Raw genomic sequence first — 12,317 nt, 5'->3', positions numbered from 1 at the left:
TGGCCGGCTTGAGGATGCTAAGAATCTTATCTATTGCTTTTTCAGTGTAGGTATGAAAGGAAGACCAGACTGGGTTGTTTTTTAGTTCAAGTTTTGGAGTGGCTTGTTGTGGCGACATTGAAAGAATAGGAGGTGTTTCGGTGTGAGCGTTTGACTGTAGGACTGTAAGGTCATTAAAGAGATCTTGATATTTTCAGTCTTTAGATTAAAGAAGGTAGAGAATTCTTCACACGAGGGTTGAGTACGAGCGATGTCTTGTAGTCGTTGAGGTTCATCCTTAGATTAAGATTTGATTAATTCAAAAAGTTTTTCGGACGGTTTCTTGCTTGGTCTACTTGGTGGGTGAAAAAGTCTGCTTTAGTGCGCTTGATCTTTCTATAGTAAGCATTTCTCTAATCCTTAGAATTTTGAGATGCTTGGCAGATGGGACTGATCTCCAATTGCATTCGGAAGTTCTAAGCGAGCATCTATCATCGTTCAGCAGGTTATTGTACCAAGGTTTAGAGTCTTTCAATGAAACTCTCTTTAGTTGAAGAGGAGCAACCTCATTGATAACCGAGGTCATCGAGTTAAGGTAGTGGTTGGTGAGGTCATGTATGTTGGAGAGGCCAGCCCGAGGCTGGAGTAGTTTATGGCTGTAGGCGGGTAAAGTGTTGGGAGTGAGTTTTTTCAAGTCTCTTTTCCATATCTTCGGTTTAGTGGATTAGGCTGAGTTGAGTTTCACTGTTTCCCTGATAAAGAAGGTGATGATATGGTAGTCTGACCAATCACAGGGTAGGATTGAATCAAGCTGAATGGAGTTATTTTTTGAGATTATTAGATCCAGGGTTGCGCCTCTGTTGTGTGTGGGGCTGTTGCAAATTTGGGTGAGGTCGAGCGCGCCAATGAAGTTTTTGAGAATGTTAACCATTGAATCATTGAAGTCGTTCCAATGGAGATTGAAGTCGCCTTGGAATATTTGAGTGTTTTGACATCCGGTGTTCGTTGTGACCATGTCCATGAAGAGTTCAGTGAAGGTGAGGTTGACGCCAGGTGGATGATAGATGATGTGTAGTGAGCATATTGAAGTGCCATTGCTGTTGATGTCAATGCAATTGTATTCACAATTAGAGAGTGTGGGGGATAAGGCTCTGTTTACTGAGATGCTGCTCCAATGTATGCATGCGATTCCTCCCCTAGTCTCATCACTTCTATCCAGTCTGATGATGTTGTAGTTTGGTGGTACAAGAATGTCCAAGAGAGCCAAGAAGGATTCAGTTAGCCACCAGGGTTCTGTTAACACAATAAGATCAAGCTCTTGTGAGATGATGAGGTCGGCAATGTCTACTGCGTATCTAGAGGTCGATCTACAGTTCAGAAAGGTGCATCTAAGATGGGGTGTGACGAGGGAAGGGGTGGGATCGAGCGTGAGTGTGATTCTTCTAAGGTTATTATTGATGATTCCTCTATGGTTGTGTGTGGAGCACCTGTGTGGGTTGGGGCTAATAGTCGAAATTGGCGTGTGTGCGGGACAGGTGGGGGGCTGATGGGAGTGGGTTTGTAGGAATGGAGAAGGGAGCTTATATTACTCTCCGAAAATGGGTTGGTGCATCAGATTGGGCGGGAAGGGAGATTGGGGGATGAAATGGAATTCCAGATGGGTAGAGTATGATTGGGGGTGAGTGAAAGGCAAGTTAGGGGCTTGATTGATCTAGACGTATTTGCAGATCTAATGTGTATTGGTTGTCTAGATATCATCTCTTTGACAGTGTGGAGTTCCTCTTTGATTTGGTCGAGTGTGGACATAATCATATCCAGACTGGTATCTGGTGCTATTATGAGTGGGGTGGGTGGGTGGATGTGATAACTCATCCAGTGTGGTATCATGAGCGGATGTGAGTGGGGAGGGTGGCTGAAATATGAGTGTAGGTGGTTGTGCCACAGCCTGGATGGATGTACAATCTGGTGCGGGCAGATGTAGAGTTGTAATGGTGATGTGGATGTGGATGGGGGATATGTTAATGAGGGTAACTGAAGTGTTAGAGTGGATTGCTGGTGAGTGGGACTGGTGGGTGTAGATGGGAATGGAGTGTTGGCTGGGGGGGAGCGTTTTTGGGATGGGAGTGGACAGGAGCCGTCCTATGTGCCAGCGGTTGAACTATATGGTGGTGGTGGGGTGTATTCGTATGTGTTGGCGAATGAGGTGTAAGGGGTTGGCTGGGATGTGTGGGTTCTATGTTAGGGCGGGCGTTGTGAGGTATGGGTGGTGTGGTGGAAGAGAGGATTAAGGGGGAGGAGGTGGTGGTAGGGGAGAGCTCTGCTCGTGCTAGGAGGGGGTTCAAATCCTGTTGGGGGTGCTGGTGTAGTCTCAGTCATGCTAAGTGGAGAAAACGTGTGGGGGTTCATTAGCATGAGATGGGGGTGTTGGTGGGAAGGGTAAGTGGGGTGGAAGAGGTGTGTGTTGTCTCAGTAGTGCTAAGTGGGACAGATGTGAGTTGGTAGGGAGAGGTGGGATGGGGTGTGTTGGAGGGGGGTAGTCCGGGAGAAAGGGGGGTTTGGAGCCGATGCCTGTGAAGGACAGGGATGAGGGGGCAGGAGGGTGATAGAGGGGGATGTGGATGTGGTGACATGTGGATTAGCTGTGGGGGTGAGTTGGTAGGGAGAGGTGAGATGGGGTATATTGGAGGGGGGGTAGTCCGAGAGGAAGGGGCGTAAGGAGCCGATGCCTGTGGAGGACGGGGCATATGGCATGGCTTCATACGGCGTGCAGGTGGGCGTGTAATGGGGAGGGACCATAATCGGCAACGTAACATCGCCAGGCAGACACGTCTTCTTTCTTTAAATGGAGAGCGTGCATTGACTGCCACATTCAGTAATATCACAACAATCATTTATTATGACACAGCTCATCATACTAATTGCCAGTTATTTGTTAAAATTAAGACAACAAAAAGTGTACCAACACATCCAACACTGTCAAATAGTGCACCATCATTCCGATAATACATATGGTGTAACCATATTCATCTGGCCTATCATCCCCTCAATCAGAGTATTGCTCCTGTCATACACCATAGGGAACACCAAAGCGTCATCCACAGCTGTTCAAACAAGAGGTTACACTCTCATCCCTCAGCTATATCACTTAAGGGGAAAGCCCCCTACTAGCAGAGGGTGGTAAGTGTACTAATGCAGATCTTATCATTATGGGGGCAAATAAGATACATCTATCTTATGATTTTATGCCACTCAACCAAATTATTTAGGCCATCCTGATCAGTTTTCTCTGAAAAAATCCAGCAGGCTTACTCCCTGTATAGTATCTCTCCCCCTCTTCACTTTTTCAAATACAGTTCATCTAAAGCTCAAGGGTTCCTGCTCAACCTCATGAAAGTGTCTACCAGGCGAGCAGTTAGTTTGCCCATCTTAAATGTACTGATGTGCTCCGGGATCCTGATTTTCACATTTCTTGTTGTGAGACCAATATAATGCATCCCACAATCACAGGTAAACTATAGTTACAGTTGCTGAATTAATTCTGAAACCAGGAGTGACCATCAATCAGCACCACACTTTTCGATGCACAGTGAGTTTACAAACATGCACCCCCACGGAAATAGTATCCTACAGGGATATTAGGGAAGTTTTGCCATCGTGTTTTTGGGCATGTATGGACCAGCTGGTAAAGTCAACAGGTCACAAAGGAGTCTTATCAGCTCTTACTCCAAAATGGTTTTATCTATACAGGATGCATCACCACATGTTGTTTTCTACTTTGTTGGGAACAATTATTGAAATCGCTCAAAATTGTTTCTTCAATAAAGAATATAGCGATACTTTGGAACTTGAGTTCACTAACTGTTCTTCTATTTGATAATGGTGGATCATGAAATCAAGCCGACATGTTTCAACCAGCCAGGGGCTTTTTCACTGTAGTTCAATAGTCCTTCTGGGGTTTCCAAAATTATAATGCACTTGCACTTCCTCTATATAGTTCAGTTTCAGTACTCTCAATGCACTTGCGACTTGCACTTCTTCCACTGGTCAGTGTATCAGCATACAATATTTAGTGTGATCACAAATTCCTTCCCTAGTAACTTCACATTTAAAGGTTTTTTTACCCAATGCATGCTCATGTTTGCACATGCAGTCCATGCGTTTGGTATACCATCATTTATAATATGAATTTCTTACATGTGCCCATATTGCTCACTACAGTGGGCCATCTTTATGATCAGTGTTATCTGATCACAAGTAGATTAATTTCATAGTATGTTTAGTAGATTCCCTCTTATGGGCAAATTACATACAATGGTAACAAACTTACTATATTTATGTAATACGTGCAAGTTAATGATTAACTCAAGATGAACAAAAATTCCACATTTAAACTTGAGCCCTAAACGTAGGGCCCAATTCACAAACTGCATTTTGTAGTATGTAAAGTAGTACTACTGTAGTTCCCGTAACTTACTAAAAACCCACAAGTAGAAATTTCAACCTCCTGCTCTCTTACCTTTTCTACAGGAATTTCCTCATACATTTAGGGTTACTATTTAGTAGTGGAGTGGCTGAAAAATGGAGAATTCTTAATATAAATGGTACTTAGGGAGACAAAAGGAGGGGTTTATGGAGTGATGTGAAAGCTTTTAGGGAGGGACAGGATTCCACCCACAAAAGAGTATTCACAAACTGCACTTCTAAAGTTACTAGATCCAAAAAAAAGACCTAATTTATTTTGACTTTAAAAAAAAAGTAAATATAGATCTTTAGTCTCTCTGTGGTTTCTATGGATCCATACTTGCATTATGTACAGAGCTTAACTATTCATATGTGATACTAGGAGAAGCTTTGGTGGCCCGGTGTTCAGTCTGGAGAAGTGTGGCTCAATGGTTAGAGCGGCAGACCCTGATGCCGAGGTCTAGCCCGGGACCAGGGTTCAATTCCCCACCTCGGCGGGTCTTGGGCTCGAAATTCCACGGACCTGGTAATTCTCGCCTCGTGCCTATTCCAATCATGGAGTCCCACTCTGCAACTCTGGGCAATAGCTTTCTTAATCTCCACAACGGCCCCCACAACGCTAAGGATGCCTGGCCTCCACCTTGGGGGTGCCTCACAGGGAAAGCCAGGATGGGTTCCACAGCGGTATTCGTACAAGCGCCTTGAGACCCTTGCGGGTGAGTAGTGCGCTATACAAGTAACAATTTACATTTACAATTTACATGTATGGAACAGAATGACATATGGTATGCGCTGCTCATCCACCCTTAAAAACATACCGAAAAAAGAGAGCACAATTTTCCTTCAGGTAGAGAGAAGATTTGGAGAGAAAATGACACTGTGTACATTCACACACCTGAAAATAGTAGAATAAGTTACAAGATATTCTTTAGAAATGTCTATGCCTTCTAATCTTTATATTCCGAAATTCGCTTACTCCTGCTGCCTTTTTTGGGGGGTAGGGGTACAACCCAAGAGAGGGACAAGCTTGCTCACTCTGTGCCATATGATTGTGGTGTAAAAATGATTCCTGGTCTGCTCTTAGCTCCCATTCTGGCATTGTTATATGTTCTCTCTATGAAACCTATCCTTGCAGGAGAGTTAAACAATCAAAGGTTAATTAAAAGCTTTTCTGATGAGGAGAATTTGTTTTCTTTATATATGTCAAAAGTGCTTCATTGGAATGGGTTCTATCCCTATTAAAACAATGTAAAAAAATGCCAGTGTCATCTTTTGGTCATCAAGTAAATACTATTTACAGTTTCAAGGTATAGTAAGAAAATCTTGCCTCTTATATAGTGCTTTATACCACACTTCTACTGTTTCTAAGCACTTTAAACAATAGGTGTTATCTTTCAACTGGTTTAATGTAATCGGCTTACCAACATTGGAAGGGTGGAATGCTGAGTTAGGTTTGCTGAAATTGAAACTCAATATGACTGTTGCGACCCTTAAGATCGCTAAGGCCTCAATTAGGTGTTCCTCGTAATGTTGTGACTCCTGCGTAAAATACCCATAGTGCCGGCATTGTCTTGTATCACTGCCTTGTGAACATTATTTATGGTACATTCCCTTAGCCTTGTTTATAATTCTGTCTGTTTTTCATTTATAACAAGCACTGGTGAAGCCAATTGGTTTAGACTGTAAAAGGTTGTGCTATTGGCTTTGCCACTGCTTGTTTGGATTGGAATCTGTTAATGTCTACATAGCCACCAGCATGTCATGAAGCATTCGCATGCATGTGGACATATGTGTGGCCATCTTGAGATTGGTTTCATGTTAAAGAAAAGACAATGCAAGATAGCTCCTATGTGTATGGATATTTGTACATGAAGAAACTCTAAGATGGGCAACAATCTGTGATTATGCATTGTAATGGAAGCTCACACATTCCAATAAGTATGATGGTCATTTAAGAACAGTATAAAAAAAAAAATACACAGATCTATATTTACTTTTTTAAAACATCAAAATAAGTTTATTACGGATAACCTTATTTTCTATGGGGTTCTATCTCAAGGCCCTGCATTTATTATTTTCTGTGGGGATGGTGCTGGTACTGGTGGTTGGCCATCTGTGGCGCTGAACATTTATGACTGTTCTAGGTCCTTTTTAGCTCAAGTAACTTTAGAAGTTGCATTATTAGCAAATGACCCGGTAGGACTTTACAGAATTCAGGTCCTCGTACAAAAATAAAAATAGCACAGGGGATGAAAGGATGAGCAGAGGGGGGTAATAGTAGAGAGCGTGCAAGTGGTTGAGTGCATGAAAAAAAGAACAGAGAGCAATGGAGGAAACTGTATGAGAGAACTGTGGGGGGTACAAAATAAAGAGCTCATGGGTAGTGGCCGTGTGACTACTAGACTAGGGAGGAAGTTTAACAGTAGGAGGTGGACAGAGAAGAGAGAAAGAGAGGGGTTGGGAAGAGACGTCAGGAGGATCAAGAGTACAACTACCGGGTCTGGTGGCTCAGTGGACTAATGCGTCCATTGCAGGGGCCTGTGTTCGACCTCATGGTCACAGGTTCAAATCCTGGCGGGTCCACTCAGCCTTTCATCCATCTGAGGTCGATAAAATTAGTACCATTGAGTTGGGTAACAATAAACATCTGTTATTCAGCACCAAGACACCCACAGGTAATTGTGCGCTTTACAAATACACCTGTTATGTTACTCTCTCACACAGTGCTAAACTAGAAAGGAAAAAGAGCTCCCTAAAATTAGCAATGGGGGGATGCATCTCAATGTACCAGAACTGTGAAACTGAAAAGATCCTAGGTGGGACAACACAAGAACAGGGAGGAAAGCCATCAAATCAAGAGCAGAGACCAGAGACAGACCAGAAAGCCATTTCATCATGAGGAAGGGGCTGATCCAAAGACCACTCCAAGTATATGTAATGTTTTGATAACAACATGTCTGTGAAAAAAAGACTAATAACAACACCAACATTTCTCCATTATCAAAGTACAGATCACTAAGAACCATTTAAAAATAGTGTTTATGTTTACATCAGATTCCTAATAAAATCCTTCCAGATGGAACCTTCCCCTCTTGCATAGGCAGCCTGTGCCATAAAACAAGTGAATGCGTTTAGGAGTTCAAATGTCATAGAATTGTATCTTTAATCGTTGCCGCTGCATGGTCACTGCGAAGATATGCCTGAGTGGTGCCTATTTGCACAGCGAAGGCATTTAGCACTATGAAACTAGCATAGCCCCGTGCACATCCGAGAGTGTCCTACATTTCACTCCCAGATCATATCGGGACCATAGCCCCAGTAATAAGATTCAGACAATACGACTCTACCTACAAGTCAAGGGCCCTGTCGGGTCGGAATTATCACCGACAGAGCGACTTCCACTACGTGCCAACAGCGTCAACAGCCCTGAAGAGTCGCAGGAAGATTGTCCCACACGTGACGAAACACGTGTCGGCTGGTTTTCTTGTATGAACATTAAAGACAGCACCCACCTACGAGAAACTTGAAAAGACATTTAATTATTACTGTTCAATCAATAGGCTTTTTTCACGCTTTCTAGAGTCAGCACTAATATGACTGTATATTCGAGTCGGCTGGTTTTCTTGTATGAACATTAAAGACAGCACCCACCTACGAGAAACTTGAAAATACATTTAATTATTACTGTTCAATCAATAGGCTTTTTTCACGCTTTCTAGAGTCAGCACTAATATGACTGTATATTTTCTAGGGTGCGCGGGGTATGCTAGTTTCTTTGTACACGATGCCAACCTGGGTTGACACTCCTTGGAGGGGTTTAGGGCCTTCTCCTCAGCCCCCTTGTGCTGCACCTCATATCTAACAGCAAGTCAACTGATGGCTTTGTGCTAATTCTTAGCAGTGAGCCCCTTTCGTAAAACCCTTTCTTAGCCAATGTATGGCATTTAGCACTATATTGCATTTTTCAGGGAGATGCTGTTTCGATCCACTTCTTTTTCAAACCGTTGCCGTTCATCAGCAGGAAAAATCTATATTTGTATTTTTATCTACGAAGAGCATGATTTCTGCTGCGGCCGACTGGCGCTGACAGCCATGAAAAATAAATGAAGCGAAATAGCAGCCCTTCACGGTGCGTACTATGGGGTCACTCCAGTGCAAATTAGCAGCCTCTTGGCAGTTTCTATGATGGCGTCCATGGCTCTGCAAATACTCAAATCAGCCTCGCGAGAGACACATTTAGCTTATTCAGACCTATACCTCGACATTTTCACTGTGTGAGTGGAGGGGGCGGGTCGTCGGAGGGGCGGAGCTTTGTGCCAAGAACTGTTTGTGACGCACTTCTACCTCATCCTAACCCTCATTAAAAAAAAGCTTCTGAGGATGCCGCCAGTGTCCTGGACGGTTTCCCACCTATGCTGGGGTTCTTCCAGCCCATCTTTCAAGCCATTGTGTAACATCGACTCCAGACTGTGTGAAGGAGGCCGGTACCGTGTGACACACGGTGGCACCGCGTCTGTTGGCAAGTCTGCGCATTGTGGAGGAGTGTGCTATTCTTAATACATGAAAATGTTGTAAAACGTTGCTATGGGTAACAGCGACGCATTTGACGAACGTACAGTTAAGGAGACACCATGACAAATGCAATATGTGTTTGCCACGTTCGATTAAGTAACACCCTGGGCTGTTATTTCATGTTATGGCTGTTGTTTTTTTATATGTTAAAGGTAATCGCTATTCATTTATGCAGCATGACATACTGAAAAGGCCTCTTGAGTGACAGCACCGGTACCTGCCTTACTCAGTAAGAACGTCACTATGAATGGCTTCGGGTTCCCTGTGGGTATCACAAGTAATTCTAAATTACCACATTCAGTATTTCTTGGTGTGTTAAACCTCAATGTGTTACCGAGGACGAATCCTCTGTTCCCGCCAAAAAACAACGTGCAAGTATCTACTTTATATGTGGGAATAGGTGCAGAAACGATGGGACACTGTTAATTAGCAACTCAAAGTGCACAAAAAATAAGGTGCCATATCTCTAATTAACCAATATTCACACCACGGTATTTTATTCTGAGCAACGTGTCTAATGCTTTGTGTTTTTGGTAGATAACTAACATGTTTAGAATGAATCAGACTATACCTGACAAAAATATTGTGAGACCTCCTCTGCAAAAGAGCACACATCAACACAAGCTGATCACACACCATTGCTGAAATGTGGGAATACGAGTAAAAACAAAAAAAAATACAACTCAAATTTGACTTACAATTTGTTTGCCTGTTTATTTGTTTATGTATTTAATGATGTATTTATTTTCCCTATGACAGGTATTTCAAGCAGATTGTGAAGTCAGCCAGGGCTAATGGCACGGCGGGCGCGGCCGAGGACAACGCGGATGATTTTCTGGGTTGCCTTAACATCTCCGTTAATGTAAGCAAATGCAAATGCCTTGAATGGTTCATCAGTCTGGTCCATCCTCTCGAACACCTGTAACCACTGAGTGATGCATGGACAGTATTTATATTCATCACTGCCTACACGTGCACGCTCTTATTGTTCCGGAGTATTCAGTCATAGCCTCCAGGTTTCAGCAGAGACCATGAAGAAAGAAAGGTTGCGTGAATCATTGGCCGAGTCGTATGGCAGTTCTGAACCAATCCAGCAAAATACAAAGAGACTGGTCATAAGATTTGTTCAGTGCTTAATTTGAGCCGTGGATTCCGGTGCTCAGCACCTGCACTTAATTGTCAACACCTACGCTTGAGTAGTCTGCCACAAGATGGCACCATCTGGCTGCTTTAGAGATGACCACAACAATAGCCAATTATTAATTCAATATACATAAAAAAATGCTATTTCATGCTGCCCAAGCCATTCTCATAGCGTTGAGCCTGAAATAGTCTAAATTGTCACACTTGTAAGAGGGTGATGGTTTGTAGTTGTGTTATTGTTATCATTGGCAGCATGGCAGGGGCAACGTGTGGTGCAAGAAGCAGTTGCCCCCTGACGAGAGCCCTGGCACTTATTTATTTTACAAATTAAGCACTTGATTTGGTGAAGCCTTGACTCATCAATGTTCTTGAGGGTAAATTATTTCTATGAATCTCTGATTCTAGCTGTAAATTTTAGACTTGGAGATCTTTTTATTATGTGTTTTTTTATATAGCACAGTCTTGGCCGAGAGGCATTAGAGAGCTTTACAGCAGGAAGTAAGTCCTGGTTAACAAACATCATAAAAACCTTCTAACACAAGGAAACTAGAGAATAAAGTGTTCATACCAGCTGGGATGATACAGGATAAGAAATAGTTAGCTAACCATCATAGAAAATGAGCAGAAAATAGCCAAGAGAACAGAGAGAACAAACATTTCATAACACAAAAGACAGATCAATCCAACATAGGAGATGTAAATTAAAATCCCCACTTTATTCAAAGTGTGTCTCATATAAGAGAATTGTGAGTTTCCTTTTCAATGTGGATAGGAGTTTGTGTGAAGGGCTGATGAAGGTTCCAAAGCATTGTTGCACTACCAGAGAAGGCTTGTCTCATGGAGTGTTCTTGCAGGAAAGTCAGAGATTCGAGCAGGAGTTACTCAGATTTGTTCGATCCTCGTTGAGTTCCAGAGACTTTCAGTTTTTGAAACAGGTAAGTAGGAGGGAGTGGTTGTATGACATTATAAGGCATGCTAATACATCGCATGCCATTACATTGCGGTTTTTACATCGCAAGTCATTACAACGACTTGCGTTGGAGGGCACTGGACTTAGGAGTAGTATAATTTACTATTCCAACTCCAGTCTACATACAGTAGGGAAGGTGTTGGATAGCAAATTAAACTATTCTTGGTCCTAGAGCGCCATCCAGCGCAAGTCATTGTAACGACTTGCGTTCTAAAAACTGCAATGTAATGGCATCGCGATGAACGACCGCGTTGTAAACGACGTTTCCCGAGGGAGTAGAGATGCGATTGATTTTATGACCAATGCATGCAGTCTTAAATTGGACTCTTTCATCAATGGGGAGCCACTGCAGGATGTGAAGAATAGACAAGATATATTCAAATTTCCTTTGACCTGTCACAAAGCAGGCAGTAGGATGGAGCACTGCTCTCAGAAAAGCTAGAAGAACTTTAGAGAGACCTGAGAAGTAAGTTACCATAATCAGTGTCTGAACCACAACTTTCATGTCATGCTCCGGAAATAATAGCCGGAAGCCCCAAAGTGGTCTTAGCTGGTGGTGTGCGTTTTTGGTCATCACTAAGATTTGCTTCTGGAGGTCTAGACACTGATAGAGTATAAAATCCAATTATTTGGCTTCTCAACATTGACTGGGTTGGAGTTAGGGAAGAGAATGATTCCAGGCACTCTTGGATTGGGAGGGTGGATTTTTCAGTGAGATTTGTAAAAATTCGTTTTTAGTTGGATTGAGTATTAAGTCGTGATTGGTCATCCATAGTTTAACCCTCTCGAGGGTGGTGGAGAGAAAACATATGTTTTCAAAGGATTCTATTGTCGGGTAGTATCATCTGCATACTGATACCGAAAAAATTCCAGATTTTCTCCAAATATCTCCAAGAGGTTTATATGATATACATTAAACAGGGTTGTTGAGAGGACAGAGCCCGGTGGAACCCTTTGCTTTATACGGATTTTGCCTGCTCCCTATTTTCACTATGTGTGAACGGTTGAATAAACAGGAGTCAGACCACTTAAGGACTGTCTCATTGATGCCAATTGTTCCTTCAGGATGTTAGTCAGAGTGTGGAAGTTGACTGTGTCGAAGGCAGCTGAAAGATCCAGGAGCACACAAAGTCAAGAGTTACCTGAGTCGAGGAGGTGGAGGAAGTTATTTAGTTTAGAGAAGGATTTTTTT

At 42.8% G+C, this 12,317-nt stretch overlaps 1 protein-coding gene across 1 annotated transcript in view; it reads left to right on the top strand.

Moving 5' to 3' along the window:
• Window positions 1–12,317, top strand: part of BAIAP3 (BAI1 associated protein 3) — a 564,909-nt gene that overhangs the window by 325,989 nt on the left and 226,603 nt on the right. The window contains exon 10 of the mRNA XM_086940582.1: window positions 9,772–9,874. Within this exon, the coding sequence (XP_086796708.1) occupies window positions 9,772–9,874 (103 nt within the window). The remainder of the gene's footprint in view (window positions 1–9,771; window positions 9,875–12,317) is intronic.

Source organism: Lissotriton vulgaris, chromosome 10, assembly GCF_964263255.1.
Source record: "Lissotriton vulgaris chromosome 10, aLisVul1.2, whole genome shotgun sequence".
NCBI classification, from domain to species: Eukaryota; Metazoa; Chordata; class Amphibia; order Caudata; family Salamandridae; genus Lissotriton; species Lissotriton vulgaris.
Note: the sequence above shows the minus strand (reverse complement) of the source record. Positions and strands in the feature narration are given on the sequence as shown.